The sequence below is a fragment of the Protopterus annectens genome, chromosome 2.part2 (assembly GCF_019279795.1).
Source record: "Protopterus annectens isolate FY-2018-M chromosome 2.part2, PAN1.0, whole genome shotgun sequence".
NCBI lineage: Eukaryota > Metazoa > Chordata > Ceratodontiformes > Protopteridae > Protopterus > Protopterus annectens.
Window position 1 is genome coordinate 838,948,132 of NC_056730.1, and position 27,051 is coordinate 838,975,182.

The 27,051-nt window shown below is 39.5% G+C and overlaps 1 protein-coding gene across 1 annotated transcript in view; it reads left to right on the top strand.

Annotated features, from left to right (window-relative positions):
* Positions 1-27,051, top strand: part of ADGRV1 (adhesion G protein-coupled receptor V1) — a 3,979,741-nt gene that overhangs the window by 708,793 nt on the left and 3,243,897 nt on the right. The window contains exon 27 of the mRNA XM_044064182.1: positions 14,567-14,706. Coding sequence (XP_043920117.1) covers positions 14,567-14,706 — 140 coding nt within the window. The remainder of the gene's footprint in view (positions 1-14,566; positions 14,707-27,051) is intronic.

Sequence of the window (27,051 nt, forward strand, 5' to 3'; positions counted from 1 at the left end):
GTTTCCTCAACCACATGACACTGTCATGCCAGACTTTAAATCATGTAGAACAGACATATCCACACAAACCCTGTTAAACCAACATTACTTCAAATGTACAACAGTGATACTTACATTCTGTCCTCATGTCTAGAACATTCCCCTCCTGTTTGTTGGCCTGTCTCCACAGTGTATGTTGTAAGAGGTAATTCCAACTACCCTCTGTGATGCTGTTTGTCAGACACCCCCATGAAGTCCTGCTCACAGTGTAGGAAAATGGCCAACACTCACATGAACTGCTTAGTTATAGGAGTATGTTTCCATGCAATTGGCTATAGGAATGATACCACAGCTGTTTCACATGCAATTAGCAAGTGGGTGACTGCAATTTTGCAGATAAACTGATAAGGGTTCAGTAACTTCACTATTGGAAACTGTTTTGACTAACATGTTTTTATATTTGATAATGAGCCGTTTTTGCAGCTATCTGGTGTGGCCATGAGGACACCTGTGGCCAACACCTATGCAAATCTAGTTCTTCATCAGTGGGAGAAAAAATATATGTTTTTAGTAATGTGAATGATTTAAGTAAGAAAGTTGAATTATATTTGAGATTTGTAGATGACTGTTTTTTTATATGGAATGGGATGGCTGATGAATTGTTGAGTTATGTTGCTTATTTAAATGGCACTACAAAATTCCGTGAATTCAAAATGAATTATTCTACTAGTGATATAGTATTTCTTGATGTGCATTTAGAAAGGAAATTGGGTAGAGTGGAAACAAGTATACATAAGAAACGTGTGCATGTAAATAGATATGTGCATAGGCAAAGTTTACATGCTCCCCATATTTTTTCAGGAATAGTAAAATCACAATTGTGTAGGGTAAGTAGGTTGAATGCAGATGATGCAAAGTTTATTGAACAACTGGATGAAATGGTGGAAGAATTCATGAACAGTGGTTATAGTCAGGTGGAAGTTTTAAAAATAGCAGAAGAAATTAAGTTAAGTAGAGGGAGTGTTATAAAACCAATATTTAGAGAAGGGAAGGAAGCTGTAGTTAAAAGTAGTAGTAGTGATAAAATTAGATATGTAACCACTTATAGTTTAAGAACAGACCAAGTTAAGAAAATTATACAAAAGAATTGGGCTATTCTTATGGCTGCACCTGAATTGCATACTGTATTAGGTGATAGACCCTTCTTCTCATACAGGAATTTAAAGAGTTTAAAGAGAAGATTGTGTTATAAGAATTTTAAAGACATGATAAAAGTTAAGCTAGGTAATAAATGTGGTACATTTGGATATATGTTTTGTAGTTGTTGTGAAGACATTATGTATGATGGTGATAAATTTGTCCACCCAGTGTCCAATAAGAAATTTAATGTTAATTGTACTGCTACTGGTAATAGTGTAAATGTGATCTATCTTGTTACCTGTGTAAAATGTGTTTCATTTTACATAGGGAAGACTACAAGAAAATTAAAAGAGTGCATTATAGAACATAAATCAGAGATACAGAGAAAAAATGAAAAAAATGTGCTATCTAATCATATTATGCTTAATGGTGTAGAACATATTTTTAAATTTAGGGTGATAGTGTACAAAAGGGGCCTAGAGGAGGTAATTTGAACAACCATCTTGAGAATAAAGAATATGAGTGGATTATCAGGCTTCATGCAGATTCAGAACCTGGTATAAATAACTTAGTCAGCATTAAACCTGCATTTGTTAAAATTCAACAGCAAAATTTGTAGTTGCCCCTTTAAGAATGAAATTGGTCCTGTTGGGATATTATAATAATAGAAGAAGTTCTTTTAAAATGCTTTAGGTTTTAATTAATGGTATAATGTGATTTGTTGGCTGTGGTCACATGTTACTTTTTTGGCTCTTATTTAAAAGTGATGTATATTGTTTTAGCATTGAGAAAGGTTGTTTAACTGAAAGCTTTGCTGCATTAAAGTGTGTTTTCTGACAGCTGACTTGTGTTCTTTATAGTGCTTCTATTTTCCATTTATCAGTGTAACAGTTGTTTTTGGCTTTACTATTGTGGGTGGCCAGTGATGTGCATTGCTTCCATGTATGTGATCTATATTCCATAACATGGACAGTGTCTGGGTTGTGCACATGTCTCCCATGCATGTTCATTGATGTGTGGAAGTATACTTGAGGTCTCTGGGGCATGTTGTGTGGACAGATTGTTGTCTTCTGATGTAGCGTTCCTGACCTCATTTGGTGAGATCTGGCTATGTAATTGAGGTTGTGCTTGCGCCTACATTAACAGCATGATACAGGTATTCAGTGGAGTTGGCGGTGTCTGTCCATACAGGGCATATATATAAGGCATGGTATTGCCTTTGTGGGTTATGTTTGCAGACTCTACAGTTGTTGCAGGTGTCCAGTGGGGAACATAGCAAAAGGGCCACTGTAAGCATTTATTTGCCTACTTCGGAGATGGAACAGGGTGCCATGTCCTTTTACTTGCTGGATAACACACACTCAGTCAGGAGATGTAACACAATAAAGTACTTTCTGATGTCAGTGACACTGTTGTGGTCAAAAGGCATGTAGTCCACTGCAATCACACCATGGTTGCTATCTGTGAGGCAATATGCAGGGAACTACCAATATAGTGGTTGTTGCCTAGCCAAGTGTGTTTGTGTATGGGACATGGGTGGAAAGTGTTCTCTGAGTAATAGAAGGGTTGCATATATTGTTCACCAATCCATAATGTCACATGTACAGCTATGGGTTGTCTACACAAGCCTCTGGTGTTTGATATCTGTTGTCTTTATAAGGTGGATATTGTGACATATACACTAGGTCCTCAACATAATAATTTAGCAAAACCCACCCCACAATGGATCCTGTTATTACACAATCACAGCAACCTCCACGCAGGATACTGATGACAGACACACACACTTGCCAGTTCTGAGATTCAAAGCCCTACCTAGCTATGTATTGCTACTATAGTGTACCACATTTATCACATGCACCACTGAGCTTATAGGATGGATGTTGTCCCAAGGTACTTCTAAGGTAAGGAACATCACCAGCCCTTGTAAATACTGGCACTGAGTGATATAGTGGGTGACAGATCCCAAAATAATTTTACCTTACACACACATTTACATTTGCTAGGGGTGAGGTTCAAGCCTCTATCTAACAATCTTTATGGATCATTATGTTACGCATTTACCACATGCACCACTGAACTGACATGGTTTAGGGTTGGCAATAGGTATTTCTAAGGTGGATGATATCTGCAGGACTGCTAAGGTCAGGGTCTGAGATGTGTACTGTGTGTAAATGGGGCCAAAGTTGTTGAGGTACACACACAAACACTTGCCACAGATGAGACTCAAACCCATACCTGTGTAGTTACTGCTACTACATTGTTCCACATTTATGCCATGCACCATGGAGCTTACATGCCGGAAAGCTCTCCACAGGTATCTTTGAAGGTGACTAACATCAGCAGCAGTGCTAAAGGAGGGGTAAGGGGAGAGTAGTAAGTGTGAATGTCCATAAAAATTGGGGATTATCAAAGACACACAGACTCTCTCACACAAACACACACAGTTTCCATTTCTGGGATTAGAACTTCTACCTAATTAGTATGCTACACTATAGCATTACACAGTTATCACAAGTGCCACAGTGCTTATGGGACTGTCATTTGTCCAAAGGGTTATTTCAAGGTGACTGACATCAGCAGGCTTGCTAAAGTAGGGCAATGGCACTTGTCCAAAGGGTCATTTCAAGGTGACTGACATCAGCAGACTTGCTAAAGTAGGGCAATGGGAGGTGTAGTGACTGGGAATAGCCTCAAAATCGTTCATTTCCACACACACACACACACACACACACACACACACACACACACACACACACACACACACACACACACACACAGTTCACAGTTGCATTGTTTGGGATTAGAACTCCTACCTAAGTAGTATGTTATACTATAGCATTATGCAGTTATTGCGCTCACCATGGAGCATATGGGTCTGGCACTTGAACAAAGGGTTATTTCAAGGTGACTGACATCAGCAGGCTTGCTAAAGTAGAGCAATGGGAGGTGTAGTGACTGTGAATGGCCTCACAATCATTCATTTCCACACACACACACAGTTTCATAGTTGCTATGTTTGGGATTAGAACTCCTACCTATCTATTTTTCTACACTACAGTATTACACACGTATCACAAGCACCATGCAGCTTATAGGGGTGAGATTTGGCCAGAGGGTTATTTCAAGGTGACTGACATCAGCAGGAGTGCCAGCATGGGCAATGGGAAGTGCAGTGTGTGTGAATGGGCCATAAACCATTCCTCTGGAAAAACACACACAACACTCAGTCACAAACAACTTTACATTTGACAGGACTGGATATACAAATGCTAGATGAATACTGATTTGTACTATCATGTTACATAGTTATCACAAGCACCACAGACACTATAGGGCTGAGGGCTACCAAAAGCAATGTCTACAATGATTGACATCAGCACATCATGTGATATTGGCCAATTGGATGTGTGGTGGGTGGGACAGGCCTCATGATGGAAGTCTCTCTGTCACTGCCTGTCTCTCTCTCTCTCTCTTCCCCACATCTCTGTGTGTGTATGTTTGACATATTATAGTGTGTTGGCCTTGGATATGTGTGAGTATTCCTATCCAATTTGTGTGCAAAGAATGAATGGTGTGCAATGTGGTATGTGTGCACAGACATCTGCGACTGACAGATATGTATAGTCCACTGTGTTGTCAGACATGGGTTTAATTTCTCTAAGTGTAGGAGGATGCCCAGTATGACCTTTTGTACTGAGTGTGTGAATCCATTCCAGGTAGGTTGTACTCCAGTCCAGGATTTGGTGTTCTACACCTACAGCTAGCAACCTTTTTCTGCAGGATATCTGTAGATAGGTTGACAATATGGAGTCACAATGGACGAAAGATAGTGGGATACTGTAAGTATTGTGTCTGTGCTGTTTGTGTTACATGGCTAGTGTTAGCAGAGATATTCAGACATATGTACTGTTTTACACTGTGATGTATTATGTTATCAACTACTGACAGATATACTTATTTGCTCACAGTTATTTCCTGGGAAATACAAGATGAATGAAGCTGTATCAAGGTATTGTGGTCTGCAGCCTACATATTCTTGCACATTCATGCCATTCTGGAGGGGTAGCTGCAGACACTTGCTGATGGGTCTCTGTAAATGGTCCAGCACTTTGGTACTGTGGTGGCTAAGGATATCCTGCTTGTATATATATCGACGTAACAGAATGGTCATATCCTGCTGTGGCCATACTTCTCAGCTGTATAGATTCACCCAGGTTACCCAGAGGCAGGGCTCATATATCTGGTCAGTTCCCCTTCACATTGTGGTTTACGAGCAGGTTTGTAGCCACCCATTACTGAGTTTGCAGGCAGAGGTAGTATGGGCACACAACAAAGTTTCAGACTTCACACACTCCATGATGCCCATGCTTCTACACCCCCCACTCTGTTATTCTATCCTCTTCCTAACATTATGTGAGCAATATCTGAGAACTATCCCTTTAGTTGTCCCTTCATCCCAGCAGTATTTAGGGGTTGGTCCACAGTTCATGCCGAAGGACATGGTGGGCATGCAACTGGGATTTGTCAACATGGCCTTGCATTTGTGTTCTGTGGACTGTGTTATGTTGCTAGTTGGGATCCCATGAGATAACATACATTGTCAAATTCAAAGGGGGGTATTCCAGGGTGACTCTCTGTCACACTTGCTATTCTGCCTTGCCATTAACCCATTAAGCTGTTTACTTAAGAGCTTAGGCCATGGGTATAATTTGGCTTCTAGAAAACAACAGAGTCTAATGACTACTCATCTTCTCTTTGTCGATGATTTAAAATTGTATAGCTCATCAGACGAGGAACTGAAAGCACAGCTGCAGGTTGTCAAATCTTTTTCAGATGATATTGGAATGTTATTTGGTCTTGATAAATGTGTAAAAGCAACCTTTAAAAAAGGAAAATTGCAGCACCAGGAAAACATCAGTTTGGGACAAGAATGTGATATAAAGGAACTTGAGCAAGAGGGGGTGTATAAATACTTGGGAATTGATGACGGATCAGGAATAAAACATGAACAAATGTGAATAAAGCTTAGTAAGGAGTACTTCAGAAGACTTAAATTAATCCTGAAAACAGCATTGACACCTAGGAACAAGATCCAAGCTATAAATCAATTTGCTCTTCCTGTCCTAACTTATAGTTTTGGAGTTATTGACTGGCCCCAAAAAGTGTTGTATGGATTGGATATTAAAACAAGAAGGATGCTTCATGCTCACCAAATGATTTATAAAAATCAGTGTATACCAAAATGATATATTCCCTGTTCTGAAGGAGGGATGGGCCTCCTTGAAATTGATTACATGTATAGATCTGAAATCGTGGGACTCCACACATATCTACTGACCTCACAAGATCCAAATGTGGTGAAAATTTTGAAAGATGCAGAGAATAAATGTAAGATGACATCTCTGCTTAATTTAGCAGAAGCATATTGATGTCAGGCAGGAATGGAAATCAAAACAGAAAGGGATAAAAACCAGACAGGAACTGAATGTGCTAAAAAACAAAAGAAAGAATATAAGGTGAAGGACCAGGTGAGAAGGCAAGAAATGTGGAAAAAACATAAATATAGTTGCAAGTATAGAAAACTTATGGAAGAGCCTCATGTTGATCAAGAATGAATGCAGGAATGGATAAGGAGAGGTGAATTTACATCACAAAATGAAAGGTTAATAGTGGCAGCCCAAGATAGTGGGCTATGTACACACTGGTTTACTAAGTCCATTGAACATGTGGAAGAAACAGACATATGTAGGTTTTGTGGAACCGAACTGGAAACAGTCACATACCTTATTGCTGGTTGCGACTCTCTCATGGCAGAGGGACTGTATACTAAAAGGCATAATAATGTGGCGAGATTGTTACACTGGAGATTGTGCATACATTATGGTATCGAAGTGGTTGAGAAACACTAGGAACATGAGCCACAGAGAATCACAGAAAATGATGAAGTATAAATCACATAGGATCACCCAATACCAACAGTCCAAAAGATAGATGCTAGAAAAACAGATATAGTGGTCCAAGAAAAGAAGACAAAAGTAGCACTGATCATTGAAATCACCACACCTAGTGACTACAGTGTCTTGTGTACAGAGAGACACAAAGTCATAAAATACCTCGATCTGCAGGCAGAAATGAGAGCCATGTGGAAGAATGATACCCAGACAGTTCCAACTGGTCTTATAAAAAAGAATTTACAATCATATTTAGATATGTTACCAATTCATATAACACCGTATGAATTGCAGAAGGAGTCATTACTGGGCACATTGCAGGTGCTGCGAAGAGCACTTTTGGCTAACATCAAAGAGTGAAACAATAGTAATTTCATGAACTTTAATCGTACTTTGACTTAAAAATGGGGCCCACTCCCGTCATGGTATTAGAAACCCAAAAGACTTGGAGAAATTAAAAACGGTAGTATGGGTGAGGCACATGCCTTTGACAGAGGACTGTAGGGCATTTGATAGTGATGCAGGCTATCTGTAGCAGGCCAGTGCATTCTGTTACTCCTTCATTCCCAGGCTGCAAGCCACTGGATTCCCCTGGGGTGACAGGGTAAGTGTGTGAGGTATTGATGGCAATAGTTCCTGTCCATATTAATCCACTGGTCTGGATGCTGGCAGGGTGCTGCTTACAGCTAGGGACACACCTGCATGGGACACCTGTTCAGCATGCTGCATTCTGTGAGTATTCCCATATAGAAGTGGGAGCTATACTGTACTCATTCCCAACAGCAAGGATATGACCTGTGATAAACCTGTGGCTGATGTTGGGGTGAGCTGAGTGCATGTGTGGTATGGAAGTTTCTTGCAGCTGACTCACAGATATACCTGGGACATTCCTCTTATGCTGCCTTGTGCGGGGAGATAGGTAGTCTCTCATTACTTCATAACTATGCCTTTTGTGGTCTGCCATTGATTGGCCAGACTACATCAGTATTCCATACTACACAGACAACTAATGTGCTGCTAACCTGTATGTATAGCTCCAAAGGTGTGTACAGTTGACAGTTAAATTTTATGTACTCTGTCTAGGGTACTTCCACCTGTGTACTGTGTGTATGTCTGGGCACAATTCATTGCTGTCCATCTTTCAGGTGCTGACAGTGTTATGGTGTTGTTATTTAAGTAGACCCGCTGACAGATATTAACATCTGGACAGTGAGTATGGATGACTGCTGACATGGGTATTGCTGAGATGCATTGTGGTTGGCACTGAAGTTTTCGGAACATGGCCCTGTCATCAACAGTACTGGCCATAGGCCACCAAGACACAAATGCTGACCACTTCCACACAATATGAACACACAACAACCTAACACATGGACCACTGCATATTGTACACATGCAACCATCTATCCTGTAAATTGGGCCAACTCATGTAATCTGTGCTCCACTGTTATTAAACCCACATGTACATGTTACTGCATTTCTACATAGGATTGTGAGGGGGGGCAGATGACAACTGTAAACATTTGCTATGACTGTACTGGTATTTCAGGTACTCTTTTGGCTTCCATTTCATTCTGTATTCTGACCTATCATGCAGGCTAGAGGCATATCAGTAGAGTACAGATCTTAGGTTTTATTGACCTACATTTCAGTTTTAGACTTCTTACCCTTCAGAACTAACATACAACTGCCAGGACCTGTTGTCATCTGTCTGTGTCGGTCTGGAGAGGGGCTGTTCACCATTGCCATCAACTGGAGGCCTTAGCACAGCCTTTCTTTATGGTCATCTGCTGAGGCTGGTGCATGTGTGTGTCCTATGGACACACATTTAGGTCACCACATGTACTGCAGTGGGATTTGTCATCATGTCTAGTACTGCCTACTTTATTGACACCAGTATTTGTTATAGATTTCATGCTGCCCATATAGGTGTCCACTATCTGCTGCCATCCCATTCCACCACTTTATTCCCTTGCATGCTCACATCTATACCATAGATGCAACTAGCAGAACATACTACTCCATTTAGCAATTGATAGGAAAAGTGACTTACCTTGTGGCTGTGCTAGTATTAAGGATGGTGCTGGAGGGATGACTGTGTTGGATGCACATAGTACACTCCCTATACATGGTAAAGCACAGGAGTGTCATGTTTGGCATCCCTTTTACTGTATGTGTGAGTCAGAGAGAGGTGTCATTCCCTGGGTCCCTACCATGTCAGTGTATGTGCTATGTGTTGCCTTTTTGCCAAATCCTGTGCATACTGGGCACACCTCCTTCTGCCTACAGGGGCAGGCTCAGGTTGTTCCTCCTCCGAGTCACTCTGTGCCTGTGCTGGCCTTGGCAATGGTGGGGGGCTGTGTGGCACTGCATCATGCTGCTCCTGCTGCAGCTGTTTCCACTGGATCATATTGTGTAGCATGGCACATACAGTGAACATTTGTGTACTCATAGCTGAAGAGTACTGCAAGGCTCCACCGGATATGTCCAGGAACTGGAACCGTGACTTGAGCATCCCAAACACACACTCTATTATGATTCTGGTTTGTGCCTGTGACTCGTTATGCATTTCTTGTTCGTGTGTGTGTGCATTTCTGATTGGTGTCATCAGCCACGGCTCCAGTGCGTAACAGCATCCCCCACTAGTTGGCCATATGGGATGTCCCCCACTGGTAAATTTCCGGTACAGTTGTGTCATATGCCAGATGTGAGAGTTGTGATAGCTTCTAGGGCTGCAAGCACACACATTCAAGATAATGCCCTGGGTATCGCACACAACCTGGCAGTTGATGGAGGGTTAGCCCTTTATGTAGACCCTACCCCGCTCACTGGGTGATGCTTTGATGTGGATGTGCATGCAGTCTATAGCACCCTCTACCTCAGAGTATTCTGCCATTTGGTGGAAGAGATGCATATTGCTGGTCAACGCCTCACGGGTGTTGAGGAAATATATGTGCTCACCGGCATGTGCTGACATGGCATCCAGGAACTGGTGGAGTACCCTGGATGCTGATGCCTGTGAGATACCTATGATATCCTGAGTTGGCCTTTGGAAGGTACTTGTGGCTAGTTTTCTTAACCCTACACATACCTTGGTATCCACTGGGATGGGTTCCCCTCTGTTGGTTTTGTGTGTGAGCCGTGGCTGGCACAGCTCAACAATTTGCTGTAAAATGTCCCTGTCCACCCTATAGCGCTCCACTATCTCCAGCTCATGTAGCCCCTGGTAGGTTACCCTGGGTCTGTACACTCTTCTCCTCCTCTTCACTGTGGGTTGGTTGTCAGCATTCACATCCTCACCACCCTCAGTCTCTTCCACATATTGATGTATGAGAGCAACAGCAGCCCCTAACATTTTGTTAGTTTTGTCAAGTAAAATTTCCCCATCTGTGTACACCGGTGGTGTAGGGTTTGTGGGTAAAACCAGAGTGAAAGGTGTTTGCATAGTTTATAGTAGTGTGCTGGGCTGGGCTGCTGCCTGTGTAATTGGCTGATTCTGATACATTTCACCTGCAAGCTATGCTAGTTCTCCTTCATTGCCTTCCTACTGCTGTTTTCCCTTCCCATTGCCTGCCTGTTTAAGCCCCGAGGCACGCCGCACATACCCAGTGGTCAGATGGGAACAGAGCTGCTATTTCCTGTGTGGTTTTTTTTTTTTTTTGTTTAATACCCAGTGCGCGGTGTACACACAAGTTTAGGCAATGTAAACACTGCTAGGCAGCCTCAGACACCCCCCCCCTTCCTTAGCTGTGCATAGTTAAGGGCAAACACGGGCCACAGAGCTCCAATAACCTTTCAGCATGCATGACACTCCCCCTTATGAGGTCATCTACCTGTTATACCATGGTGTTGCTGCACATACACGGTTGGGTGCAAGCCAACACTGAGAGGAAATCTGTGATTCAGTATCAGTCCCCTCATTTGCATAAATCAGAATGCTAATTCATAGTTACCACACTCACACTGAGCTTTCCCCCTTAGCAACCAATATTCCCTGGTGCTGTTGGCTTATTCATGCTGTTGACTATCATGGCAAAATGCTGATTTTGGTTTAAAAGCTTATTTCCAACTTTTTTTCTTATTTTCGGCCTGATCCTCTTTGTGCACTGCTGCCCTACACTTAAACGGCCGAAATCCGCAAAAAAAAATAAAAGTTATTTTTTTATAATTTTGCAACTATTTCCCATGCCAATGGCCATATATTTGGCCATTGGCATGCCTACTACATTGAATACATGCTTTCTTTGAAGCTGTCATGCCTCCATTTTGTAATTTGCAGAAATGTATTCGGTTAGTAACCAAATACATTTCTGCAGGTTACACTATTCCTGCACAGATGCCTGCTTGCTTCCTGGATCGCTAATTCACCTCATTTGCATGGTTTCTACCAGCAAATTGGGTAATTAGAATATAGCAGTGGTGTCTGTGCAGGAATAGTGTAGGAGTGCTCGTGCACGTCCCGGGAGCTCGTTCCTGGATCGCTCATCGGCCATATTGCGTGCAGCAGCTCTTGCACTTTTCCTGCACACCATGCAGAGCTTGCTGAATCCTGGGGTATGTCTGCTGAATTTGAGTTGCTATTCTATTGGAAGTAAAAATCCTACATATTTCTCCTGAATAAGTATATTCCTGTCAATGGATTTATGATTATTTTTCAGTCTGTATGTAGTTAAACACATTAATATAAGGATAAACTTGTGCACAACTTTAAACCTGGAATCACTAACTAAATTAATTCTGTAGCTGACATTTTTGAAATTTTAATTTCATAAATTTGCTAGACTTTTTCAAACAGTTTCAAAGTTATTGTCCTGTATTGCATGGTATCAAACTATCCTTATATATCCATTTAAACATTATCTTTGGCTATTAATTTCTCTACAAATGTGCAGTTCATGTTTTTCATGTTTTTAGGTTACAAATCTGTATGTAAATATATATTTTAATAATATGTTTAGTCTGATCTTATGAAATGAAAATCAAATAATTTTTTTCCTAAGGAAAATTAGTATTTCTGGTCATTTTAAATGTTAAAGAAAATCCTTGCATTCTATTTGTTTTGGCTGGTATGCACATACTTTAGAGTATGCTGTGTTTTCTACAACTGCAATTAGGTCACAGACCATGAATATGACTATCCAGGTGTCTTGCTTTTCAAATTGTATAAGTAATCCTGAAACAGTAGGGAAATATTTTAATTTTTGGGTGAAGTCATGTGCAGGTCATAGCGGCCTTTTAAAATTTGATAAATCACAGCAGTTCCTAAACAGTCATTTCTAACTAAAGAATGACTTTCAGGTCTCTTTAGAAAAATACATAAAAAGCTACCAGCAGCATAAATATAAAATGCTTTTGTAGTTTTATGCCTAAAAATATACATTTTTGTAGGAAAGTATTATTCTTTTAAATGGTGTGACATCAAATTTATACAAAATTAAGTTTTGTAATTAAAATTCACGATGCGGCTGATCCTTTGCTTTTGAGGATAGGAGCATTATCTAAGTTGTTTACAGTCAATTTTTGCCAAAATTATATGAAACCTTTACAGGAAATGTGTAGCCATTTTATGGCTAAGAAATTTACTATCAAGGAGAAAAAAATTGCCAAGTAGTTTGAGGACTGTCTTCAGTAGTAAAAGTGGTAATGTGCTGCCAGATGGAATTGTATGGCAAAGTAAAAGACTGAGTATGTAATAAGCCAACTAGTATATGGCTTAGGACTGAACTGGATTTAGACTGTTTGGATGAAGAATGTAATACTGTTCAATACATAACTGGATATTTGGGCAGTATTGATTCAGGTCTATGAATACTGGTTGAAGGGCCAAATTGCTGTAACCTATATGGTTGACAGTTTGGTTTGTCGAGCCATTCTGACTGAGGTTGAAGAACATTGGGGATTAGGGAATTTGCCTTTTTTCACCACTGTAGTGTGATTTCAGAGTTGGTATAAATAATTAACAGAGAGTGTGGGGGTGCAGGGGAGTGCAGGGGAGCCTGCCTCCTGCAAAAATGTTGCTTGTGTTGTTGGAGGGTGTTGTGTGGATTTATGCCAGTTTTTTGATTAACTGCATTGACGTCCATATGGTCTCGACCATATGGGTTTTAACACTTGTGTTTTTTCGATAAACTGACATAGAGCTATTTATTCAGTTTTCACATATAGATTTATTGCTATTATTTAAATCTTGCTTTTTTACTATTGATTGTGCTGGATTATATTTACTGGGGCTCACAGATCTCTTTTATTTCCACTGTTATTCCTTCTTTTATCCTCCACTGTCCTTTGCATATTCACTTAAATATAAGCATTAACACAGGTAAAGATTACCATTCTAAATAGACTAAAATCTTGGTTTTATTTCCTTTGTCATATACATTTTTTTATTTTTGCATTTTAACATGTTTAGAACTCATCTGAATTAAGTAAATTAAAATTGACTAACCAAGCAAAAACAAAAGTAATATACATTTCAAAAATAATCAAATGGCCTGTGCCATTGGTACGGAGTTCCTGACTACTGCCCATGCAACCTGATTTCAATGAGTAACCAGTCACTAGACAACATAGGCACAAAGGATGAGCCCTTCAGGAAGGGAAGCTGATTAATTCCAGCCTGAGTGCAAGTCTGTCATGATGTGGGGAAATGAAATGGTGCAGAGAAAGACATGAGCATAGCAATGCAAGTTTGTGATGGTAGCCCCTATCAGCACATGTGTGGAGCACTGTGGAGCATACATGCAGGGATGAGGGAGCATAGGCAACCATTGAGATGATGCCAGTTCACACATCACCAGCAGGAGTGGGACTAGACCAAAGAAAAAAAAATGTTCTTATTTGCTGGAATGCCAACTGATTTGGTAAGAACACAAATCACCCTTGTGGCTGCCTCTGTGATGGCCCCTTCCGACAGCAGAGTATCTGATACAGGTGAGGCATAACGAATAGCAGGCATTAGATAAAACAAAAACGAATGATTTTAATTTTAAGTGTATTAGTACTGTAGCAAGCTTTATTGATATTCTATATGCAATTTTACTTTGAATTCCTAAGTTGAAAAAAGACTATAAATCACTTTCATTATGGATAGGTATATGAAAATGGATGCAATGATTCATAAAGAAAACTGCATTTATTTTCTTTGCAAGTTATTCTAAGAATTATGCATATTTATCACAAAAGCTGTAATACAAATAAGGCTTTTAGACTATAACTTGAACAAGTCAGATTTAATGTTACAATTAGTCAGTATTAAATCAGACATTTAACAATATTTGGCAGTTGTAATACACCCTTTACAAGGCAGATTTGCATAAAATTATATTTCTCCATTTCCCTGAACTAAGTCGGGCTTATATGTACAACTACTTTCTGCACGACAGATGAAAGGGAACCTTTTCCTGCCATTGTTACTGTTTTCTGATATTATGCTGCCTGTTTCTGGTAACTCAAGCTGTTACTGATTTTTTTTCCCTTTGTGTGTCTTCATGCAGCAAACCTTGGCATTGCATCTCAAATCATTGTAACAATAGAAGCGTCAGATGATGCCCATGGTGTGTTTCAATTCAGCAATGACTCACTGAAGGCAAATGGCACTGAACCTGAAGGAGGGCGAGGCACTGTTATGCTGCAGGTTGGTACAAGCTGTTCTTTATGATGTATTAACTGAGAAAAGCACATATATTATTTTTCCTCTAAAGCTACAGTGCTAAAAATAACCACTTACAGAATCAGTGTCCAAGACGTATGCAGCCACTGAATAATACATAATTAATGTAGTTCTTATTTTTTAACTAGGTAGGCACAGATGGCACAGGCTTCTTTTCAGGGGTGATCCAGGAGCACTGTGTTTAAGTGACTTGCTCAGAGTCACAAGGCAGGCAATTACAGGTCAAGAAAATCAACTCAGACTACAGAATGCTGCTCATTAGTTACTCATAATGTTAATCCTTAGCATCAAATAGCCAGTCAGGTACTAGCTTTCTAAATTCCTTATTAAATGTATTTAATGTTGAATCATTTTACATCTGTTCTGGCTGTGCAGTATTGGGAGTACATTCAACTCTTCTAGGGGAAAAAGTAAAAATGGAATACTTTACACCCCATGGACAAAGTCTCATTATCTATGCACGTTACAACGTGAGAGATTTGACTTAGCACTGCATAAATTTATGGTTAGACATATATTTAACAAAAAACTACAGGGGACACCAGTTTCGAACAACAGTATAGCCAAAGCGTACTTGATTATAAACTGTATTGTGTGAACAGTACATGCTGGATTTTTATTTGTTTTGAATACAACTGCATATTAGAATGTTAATATTTATTGCAACTATCTAAATCTTCTTCTTCTTTTAGCTGCTCCCATTAGGGGTCGCCACAGTGGATCAACTGTTTCCATTTCTTCCTGTCCTCTGCATCTTGCTCTGTCACACCAACCACCTGCATGTCCTCTCTCACCACATCCATAAACCTTATCTTAGGCCTTCCTCTTTTCCTGTTACCTGGCAGCTTAATCCTTAGCATCTTTTTCCCAATATATTCTGCATCCCTCCTCAGCACATTTCCAAACCAACATAATCTTGCCTCTCTGGCTTTGTCTCCAAACCTTCCAACCTGGGCTGACCCTCTAATATACTTATTCCTAATCCTGTCCATCCTCGTCACACCCAGTGCAAATCTTAACATCTTCAGCTCTGCCACGTCAAACTCTGACTCCTGCCTTTTTGTCAATGCCACTGTCTCCAACCCATATAACATAGCTGGTCTCACTACCCTCTTGTAGACCTTCCCTTTCACTCTTACTGGTACTCGTCTGTCACAAATCACGCCTGACACTCTTCTCCACCCACTCCATCCTGCCTGTACTCTCTTCTTCACCTCTCTTCCACACTCACCATTACTCTGAACTGTTGATCCCAAGTATTTAAACTCATCCACCTTCGCCACCTCTACTCCCTGCATCCTCACCATTCCTCTATCCTCCCTCTCATTCACACACATATATTCTGTCTTAGTCCTGCTGCCCTTCATTCCTCTTCTCTCTAGAGCATATCTCCACCTCTCCAAGGTCTCCTCCACCTGTTCCCTACTCTCACTACAGATCACAATGTCATCTGCAAACATCATAGTCCATGGGGACTCCTGTCTGATCTCATCTGTCAACCTATTGCAACTGTCTAAATACGACTTCAAAAACCTTTACAAGTCTAGTGTTGTCTCATTCTCCTCTTTCCAGTATTCAGTTAAGATGCTGAAATAAAATAATGTTATTAAATGGAAAATATTATAATTTAATGTATCAGTCATTCTTATGTTCAAAGAAAATTAATTTGCAGGAAACTTCAGCTCAGTAAAGGCAAGCAAGAAAGCAATTAATGCCACGTGTTATTTTGTATAAGTACCTTTGTAGCCTAAACAATGAGTGTAGGCTGTTGTAAGCTTCTAAATCAGCTATTGGTACAGACATACCTCTCGGATGTCCCTGATTTTTCATAAATTCCTTGTTTTTGCCTGATATTTTCCCTCTCCTTTTTTCTGAATAATTACCAAGGACTGCAGTTAGTCAGTAATGACAGGCATTTGAGTTTTGTACTTCTTATTATGTGGAAAAAATGTTGATGTAAAACAGTTGTTTTATTAACTTTGTCCATGAAATGGAGTAATATTTAACACTAATCCTGATTTGGGGTCTTTATTCCCCCATTATTTTTGGCTTTCTCCAGAATTCTTAAGCAATGAAGTTAAAAAGTATGGATATAGACCATCAAAGATTGAGAAGGGGTAGTCTCGTGAAATACATACCGGTCCCTCCAACATGACTTGCCTATCTCGCAGACAAAGTTTAGATCCCTTGATTGGGTAATTCTGATGCTATCTGTCTTGCAGATGTGCAGCAGGTCCCTCAGAATGGGATCAGAGGATGTCTTGTGGACCAGGCATAGACTGTTTTTTATTAGTCTGAAAGATACAATATACAGGGATAGGATTTCAAGTTTGTCAGCATAGGGCATGTTGTCTACACCTTATATTCTTTTTGTGAGGAACCTATGTGGATGTTCCAGTTGTTGCATGATTGATTAGGTGCATACTGAAGGGTCTTATCCTTCCATATGAATTTCCCACGTACCCTTGAATTGCCTCTCTTTCTTTGTTGTATCTAAGTATGCCATATATATATATATATATATATATATATATATATATATATATATATATATATATCTAGGACACATGCTCGACTAGCATATGTCTGAATCACAAAACATCAAACACACAACACGAAAGCGCTAAACATCAAAAAGCGCTTCAGTGCATGTGTAGTTCAAAAAAAAATCTATGTTTAAGCCCCCCTGCACCCCCACACCCCCTACTTTATTATTCTCACTCCAAGATCGCACTACAATGGGGAAAAGGGAATTTTCCCTTACCCGCACTGTAGTCTGATCTACGAAACAGACACACATACACGAAAGCGCTTAAGCGCTTTCGTGTATGTGTGTTCGATTTTTTGTGATTCGGACATATGCTAGTCGAGCATGTGTCCGGACCCTATATATATATATATATATATATATATATATATATATATATATATATATATATATATATATATATATATATATAGGTCTACTTCAAATGATCAAAGTTGCAGAACATCGACCTACACATCATGGAGAATGAGATGACTGATATTGTACAACATCGAACATTAAAGTAGAATAAATTAAAAAAGAGAAAAAGTTAGTTTTTGCAAGGGGGCAAGCCCTCCTGCACCCCCACATGGGGGTCTGCAGCTCCATCCCGCCTGCTACTTAAATATGCAAACTCTAAGATCACACTACAGTAAAGAGAATGGTAAATTTCCCTTTCCGTGCTGTGCGGTACCATTCTCTACACTGTAGTGAGATTTTGGAGTTGGTAAATTTAAGTAGCAGGGGATGATGTGGTGGGTGAAAGGAAGTTTTCACATTTTAGTTTTTTTTTTTTTTTTAGATTTGATATTGCAGAACTCCGATCCTTTGGTCCTCGATGCTCAGAGGTTCGAGTTCTGCAATTTTGATACTCTGAAGAGGGTATATATATATATATATATATATATATATATATATATATATATATATAAATAGATTCACTTCAGAATATTGAAGGTTTGAAACTTCGAATTTCTTATGGTCGAGACCATATGATCGAAGTTTCAAAACTTTGAAATTCTGAAATAAATACAAAAACAAAACAAAACCATGTTCCTCAATGATTTTGCAGGAGGGCAAGCCCCCTTGCACCCCTTGCTATTTAAATATATCAACTCTGAGATCGCATTACAGTGAGGAAAAGGGAAAATCTCCCATTCCACGCTGTATGGAGATCTCCGTTCAGAACATTCGAAGTTTTAAAACTTCGATCGTATGGTCTCGACTATATGACATTCTTAGTTTTAAACCTTCGATATTCTGAAGATTCTGAAGGTAACCCATATATATATATATATATATATATATATATATATGAACCATCATTCTATTTTATTTATATCCTTCCACTTTCAAATATTTCATCTGGTTAATTTTCCTGAAAGTTCCTTAATAGTATTTTCAAATTCATGTTTGTGTTCTCTACTGTGCTGCTGATGATCAAATGTAAATATATTACCTTCTATTCCTCCCTGATTATTTCACCCTCCTTTCCTGGGTCCTACCCCTACTGTAATCTACTTCATCTTTTGCCTGTCACAAAGCATTCTGGTCCCTTGCATAAATTTCTCAGACTTCTCCATTACTAACAATTGATGTTCTCTGCTAACATGCAGTCATTTATAAACAGTTTAAGGAAAGAGAGACAGGGGTATGCATGTGGATTTTTTTTAAAGATGTTTGCTTGCTTGGGTCTCTCTCTTTATCAGTTTATCAAGAAGTTAAAAACACTAAATAGTCAAGCTAAAATAATTTATTTGCTGTGTTAGTGAATGAGTGATTAAAGATGTTGTCTTTTGGCGGTGTTGAAAAAATGTGTTGTGTAGCAGATTATGGGTATATGCAGGTGATGTTCATGGGCCAGAATATGGTCACAGTGATGTTCCACATTCCACCTGTAGTAACATACAAGTGTTGCAAATTCAAATGTTGTTATGGTGGCAGATAATTTGGAAATCATAGGTTCACAGGCAAGGGAGCCCACAGGATTTTTTGCAGGGTGGTGCAAACCCAGAGCCCCGCCCACTCCCCCACGCCCCTCCCCCACACACAGCCATTTCAGTGTCCTGTTACTTGGCTATTTCTTCCCAGTTGCCATACACACTGTTCAAAACTATGTGCATACTGTTGTATGCTTTAATTCTACAATATTACAGATATTTTGATGTAATTTACAACGTTTATAGCACAAACACTGAGACATTTGACAATGAAAACAGACTTGGCATTAAAACTTCTCTACCTTTGAAAGTCACATTAACTGAAACAGCATTGAAACCCACATTAAAAGAAAATGCATCTGGTCATTGGCAGGTTAAGTTTACCTTTGGGCTGTTTCAAATCATTGGCCCCTTGCACACATTTTAGGACCACGCAAAAGTTCTTTAATACAATCAGGAAGGGGAAGCAATTCTAATATATAATAATTGAATTATATCCCTTGTATAATACAGCACCACTTGATAGAATGCATTTTAAATTGATAGTTTTGAACATTTTCCCAGTAAGCAATGAAATAACACATATGAACCAATAATGACAAACTGCCCAATTTCATTGCAACCCTAAAAGGCCACTCAAACGTCTTGTCATTACAATCCACCAATATCAGTCAATATGCACAATTTCTGCAGAAGTTAATGTCATCTGAATAATTCTACATTAGAAAGATCTGAAACTAATGAAGAGATTGTTGCTATAAAACAACTTGTATGTCAGTGTTTCATCTACAAATTCTGTGCCCGTTGCCCTTGATTAAATTGCCTATGTTACAGTAAAAGAAATGGTAAGCTGGTATATTGCAATAGGGAATAAGTGACAGGCTGAAAAATATGTTCATAGTTACTAGGCATCTCATCCAAAGGAGGACTTACTCAGGACTGTGACACCCCACCCCCTGAAAATACAAATTTACATGCTGTGTGAGCAGAAGCTACAGCCCTCTGTTTCAAGACGCAAGTACGCAACCTGCTGTGCCACTAACACTGCTTTAAAATTCTATACCACAATAATCATACCATTTGCTAAACAAAACCATTGCACATTTTAAGCAGACTTAGCATGAGCAGCAGTAAACTTCTCTTCCCTTGAAGCTCACAATTCCTTGAAAATGCACTTGAAAATAAATTCCACCTGCTAACTCTAACTAGGTCATTTCACACAAACACACACACACACACACACACACACACACACACACACACACACACACACACACACACACACACACACCTCAACCTGTTAATGCAAGAAATCTGGACAAAGCCTAAAATAAATAGGGACAGTCAGATGAAAAATATTGCTCTGATGAACTTATAAAATTGCTATAGAAGCTCAAGCTCAGATGCAATAAGTGTACAGCTTCTATAAAAGCAGCAGAAATTGTTACCCTACTATTACTTACAGCTTCTATAAAAGCAGCATAAATTGTTACGCTACTATTACTTGATTTTTGAAGTGACCAAGGTTCCAACTAGCTAATCAGTGATAAAAAAAAGGGATTCAGTCTTTGTGGGTTTTCTCATTTCTCAGTTTGTAGGACTGTGGAATCATTACCGTTAAGGAGCGAGTGAGTGAGTGAGTGAGTGAGTGAGTGAGTGAGTGAGTGAGTGAGTGAGTGAGTGTGTGTTTGGAGGGCATGTACAAGGAATTGCAAAACTGCAAAAACACTTTTTAAAGTTTCACTTAGTTGAAACTGACTGAAGTTTGAGATAGCTGCATCCAAGATAAATGTGTTGAAGCAATAATTTTGTAATGACAACACTATACATTGCTTGACCAGAACTACTTCATAAATAATCTCTGGCTTACCTATCAACCACAGCACAAGAAATCTGCACAAAGTCTGACATAATGGGTGGACAAAGGCCCCAAAATAGGGACGCATTTTAAATACTGCTCTTATAAACTTAGAAAGTTGCTAGAATAACAGGATTTCTGTTAGCATGCATTTTCTGAAGCACACGAAGTCTGAAACTCAAATGCATTTCATTATTTAGTGACTTTAATCCTTAAATCATCCTACTGATTTGTCAAAAAACACAATTTTATTAAGAAAAACAGACCCAAAAATATGAGGCAAAAATCTGAACATTCCATAAAATTTGTACAGTTGAGAGGTATAAAATGGCTTTTTTTCTTCTATTGGACCCACTGGTGACTTCAAATTTTGTTTATATATTTAACATTTCAACTGTTTGGTCATATCATAATGTTTAAAAAAACACAACATATTCAATTCCTTTTCATAAAAAGAACTGCATTTACAACTAATAACATACTACTAATTTAAAAGACTTCAGATTTTAGCTCAAACAAGTAACTGGGGAAAGCCAGTAGCCTCTTTGTTGTGGGAGTTTGCTTGTGAATACATATGTACAAATCACACCATCTGTCTAGCAGGTGTGCCCAGAAGTGTATGGAATACAACACTTATCAGGAAAACTAGGTACAAAAACTCCAGATGTTTTCCGTTCCACCTTTGGGAAAAGAGGTTTCTCTAAGGTCATGTGTAGAACTACCTCAAGGTAGCAAGCAAAGGCGACATACTACATATCGGAAAAAATTAGCATATGCATCCAATGGTGTGCTGTATTGCGACTAACACAGCAACACTTGCTTCGTCTTTTAATAATCAGCTGTGCAGAAGGGAGGGTAAATAAAGTTTCACATCCAATTCAACTGATTCTGTACATCTGAGCAGCACCCACAGGCTAAAATCAAAAGGCAGTTCAGAGTATCTGAAGTTCTTTTAACAGAACAGGACAGTGCTGAACTAACCTGCAGTAGTGGGAATTCAGATGAATTTTATAAGGTCACGAATACACAGCTTTAACTGCCAAGACCTTGGACTTTTATCAAAACATTTCTGAACAGACTGGGAGTGATTCCATCATAAACAGGAAACAGGAAAGCTGGCCTCTGTGCTCCTCAGCTCCTTCCCCAAAATGGTCCAGCATTTAAGGGGACATTAAGGAAGACAGAGATAAAATGCCTAGGAGCTGCACACAGCTAGACAACATAACCTATCTGTTCTGCAGAAATGCAAAAATGAAATTCTTATATAAAGATATTCCATTTATGAAGCAGCCAGGGCAGGTGTAAGCATTTTGGGGGCCCCCAGCAAATGTCAAGTTGGGGCCCCCCTGGGCACTTTCAGTCTAAGTATCACCCAATCACTGCCACCACTTCTATCCATCTTTTTAGTTCATGCTGCAGGCTTTTAGGAGTAGTACACACAGACTGACCTGTAGCTACAATTATCTTATTACAACAGGCATACATACCACACTGTGTTGGTCCATCTCACAAAGGGACATTTTACAGTTACTGGCATTTATGTGTAACAAGGATACATTACAACAACTGTATGTACAGGGGAGAACTAATGTGCAATGGAACCCTAGGCACTGCTTACTGTTTCAGCCCCCACCAAAAAAAAAAACACACTCCAGAGTTTCCCCTCTGTTTCCCCCATGTTGGGCTTCCCACTTATGCACAATACTTTTTTTTCTTCCATTTCTCACATTTTACCTTTTTTCTTCAGCTTTTTCAAGAAGCCATAACTTTATATATGCTCTAAAGTGCTTTTTAAGTTTATTTTTTTACCCAATGATGGCTTGAACAGAAATGATGATTAAGGAAAGAAATTCAATATTGCTGTTCAGCTTTAGTTTTCCTTCCGTCTTTTCAATATACTTTCTTGACCAAGACAGCACAGTAATAACCATTTAGGAAATAACTCAATTAAGCTGGTGCCCCCAGAAGCTAGAGCATTTCCCAACCTTTTAATCCAAAAGTGGCCTAAACAAAAATCGTGAGTAAGAAAAAAGAATTTCAGTCTTATTTTTTTCTTTCAGTGAAGACAAGTTGTATCCAAGGCTTAAAATTCAAAGCTGACAAAATAGTAGCTCAAAATAAATTAACAAGTCAGTTGTTGTGAGGATACACAGATCATGTACGGGAATACTGCCTGCCTCCCTAATCCTCCCAAAAAGACAGTCACTGCCTATGCAACCCTCTAGTGTTAGATTGGGATGAAAGCAGAGATTCAAATGGCCACAGTCATAAATTTCAAGTGACTTCTGAAATACATATACATAGCATGCCTACTTACTATTCGATCCTAACCCCCAAAGGCAACCAACGGTATATGTGCCTGATGTTTGATTGTGAGGAAAGTGAAAATAAATAATGACTGCAATAATGTATTCTACTTTGCTGCTACCAGGAGTACACTGCCCCTACAGGAGCTAAAGTAAGTTTCTTTGTATACCTCTGAGGTCTGTTAGAAAAGTAAAGGAAATGATATCTACACAATCCCCAGCACCCTCATAACCTACGGTAAATTTATGTACACAAACATCTGAGCAGGGATGTTTTAGAATGTTTGTGGTTGAGGACTGAAGCTATTATCAGTTTTATCCTAATGGTCATATAATAACTCCATCCAGGCTAAAGAGTGCAATCAGAAAATGAAAGCATTTTTTTCTCATAATTTTTCCTCAACCAAAAACAGCTTTTTTGGGGTCCCCACAGTCAATGATGATTAAGGGAGCCTCCTGTATCCATTTATACAGTTTAGGGAGTGGGGGCCACCAGACTTGTAGAAGATCTAAGTGTCTGAATGCTCTGTGATATATTTTATGCCTTACTTTTGAAATATAATCACTTGTTAGCTACATTTTTATTGATACCCTGAAGAATAATGTGTGTGTTCCGGCATTATTGGATATGTGCATTGATAAAAATCTGTGATATTTTTACACACACACACACACACACACACACACACACACACACACACACACACACACACACACACACCACAGCAATGCTAATTTTGTACTTATTTCAGCAAGTACATTGTACAACACTAGTACTATTACACAAGATCAGTGACTGCGTTTAGCAGTCATCAAACAGCAACAGGGATAAGTCACTTTTATTTGCCTCAGTGTGTGTGTGTGTGTGTGTGTGTGTGTGTGTCTTTTGGCTTATCCCGGTTAGGGGTCGCCACAGTGGAACTCCGGTCCGCTAATGTTTGGTAGTGGATTTTTACGTGCCGAGTTACCAGCCCTGACGCACAACCTTCAACAAAGGCACGCCCATTCACGCATGCCTCCACACAGAAGACGCTCTAGCTGAGAATCGAACGGGACAACGTTTTGCTGTGAGGCGACAACGCTAAGTAAATTAATACCCATCGCTATCCCTGATTTCACAGATATTCCTGATTTTGTCTTATAATTTTGCTCTGCCACAATAAATCCAGTCATCAGAGTTTTATACTTATTGTCTAAAAATGCACGTTGATGCAAAATGTGTTATTATAGTAACTTTTTAAATGAATTAGAGTAATATATAAAATGTGTTCCTCATTTTGAGACTTTATTATGCTATTATTTTTATCACTGAACAGAATTCTTCAGCAAAGATGTTGAGAGTTACAGTATCAGTTGTTCTGCCAGTATGTATAAAAACCTTGAAAGAGAAACCATTTCTGAAGATTAGAAGCATCCACTCTTCTTAAACTCCACAGTTTGCAATGAGATCGGTCACCCTGGGCTGCTGATCTCTTTAGTGCTTACTTTGCTTATGTTCATTACAGCTTTGTCCTAACAGGGTCATATCACAGTCCTGTTCAAGTTAAAGAGTATAATTGAAACTTAATACATTTTTTCTCCTCATTTTTCCCCAACCAACAGCAGCTTTTGTGGGGCCCCCACACAGTCATTGATGATTAAGGGGCCCCCTCCAGCCACAGTTATTGCAGGTACCTAAAACTGGCTATGTTGTTAATTTTAGTGAAGAGGATGTCCACCATCAGGGCTTAACCTAGGCTGGGGCATTATGTCATTGGTAAAATATTTAATGAAATTGTAAAGCTTGTTACTTGACAAAATACTGTTACTATAACTAAAGATGTTTGAATTTTGAAGGAGATAAATATGAGTTATTATACCATGACCACCTATTAATATTCCAAAACGTGCACGCTGATTGGCCAGCGTGCACGTTGTAAATCGACTTATACTAATGGAAAAAGGTCCGGTCGCCCGGACTTTTTCCATTAGTATAAGTCTTTTTTTAAAACACTGTCTCGCTATGTTAAAAGAGTTTAACATAGCGACACAGGTTTAAAAAAAGCAACGGAGATCTCCATTGCTTTTTTTAAAGCTGTCTTGCTATGTTAAACTCCTTTAACATAGCGACACAGTGTGTAAAAAGCAACAGAGATCTTGCTTTCTCCGTTGCTTTTTTTTAAACCTGTCTCGCTATGTTAAATGGGTTTAACATAGCGAAACAGTAAAAAGCAACGGAGATCTTGCTTTCTCCGTTGCTTTTGGCCACAGCTCTGATGTACTGTGTAGGCATGCGCAGTACATCAGAACTGCTGCGGATGCCAGACAGCTGCGGAAGGGCAGCAAAGAGGCATTATACAATGCCATCATTTAAGAAAAGTAATTGTTTCTTTACTTAAATAATGTCATAGTATAATAGCAATAACCCACTTCTGGGTGTGGGTAATGTGGGATTTAACCACGGTTGTCTTTGTTTGGTCCCTCGGGCTCCACCCTCGGGACCAAACCACGCCAACCGTGGTTAAATCCTATTGCTATATTATTACTTACCTGCTTTATTAAGAATACAAGATTTCTGTACTAGCTTTTGTTGGTTTGACAGACATGTTACAAAATATCAAGATAAGATAACCTGCTGTGGTTGGGGGCCCCCCAGCGACCGCAGGGTTCGCTGGTGCCTAAAACCAGCTATGGAAACAGCTAGTATGATCATAAGCATGGGCCTGCAGCAAAATTCTTTTACAGCAAGGAGTAACTAAAATAATGCCTTGGCCAAGAAAAAAATGAACACAGAAGGTGCTGTCAGACAGTGCAGTGTTAATTTCTTCAAAACACACTCAAACTAAAAAAAGAACTGGTGATTGCTTGTAGGAGTTTAGAAATTAAATTATATCTAAGCAGAGTTTGTGAAATAAAGTTAAACAGAAAAGTGGGAATACAAGATGTGTAAGTATTTAGCAAAGAATCTGGATCAGCTCAGTAGCACAGCATCCATATAACTGCAAATAACTCTCATTCTGGGAAAGAGCAGGCAGACTCCCTCCTAGTGAAAGACTGGAAGGTGCCACCCATGCCATTGGACAAGACTTGGTACTTGTGTTATACAGCTCAAAGTTTCATAGGTGTGTACTATCCAGGTTCGCATCCCTGACCCCCCCCATAAGATTACATGAACTCTGTGTCAAGCAAGCTGCTTACCTCTCTGCCAACGTGTACCACCTGGCACTGCGCCAAGCTTTGCTATTATAAGTTAACACACAAGAAAGCAGATCAGTTTTCCATATTTTTCTATAAAATCAGAGGATCTGAGTCACTCTGACTCAAAGGCATTTCCGTTAATCACCCGGACGGCACTGGACACTAGGGGAGAGTGCCGCTTTTGCGTTCTGGTGCCAAGTGTTCAGTGTACACTAGGGGAAATACTGGGCACTCACTCACACTCCGACTCTCAAGTGCGCCACTTTCGTGTTTTGAGGCCAAGTGTTCAGTGCACAAAAAAGAAAAAAAATTATCTCAGGAGGAGTGGACTTCTTTCTTGTCCCCTGGAGGGCACTGGACACTAGGGGAAATACTGGGCACTCGCACTCCGACTCTCAAGTGCGCCGCTTTCCCATTTTGGCACCATGTGTTCAGTGTACAAAAAAAAAATTTACCTCAGGAGTGGGCTTCTTTCTTGTTCCCCGTCTTTGATCAACCTAC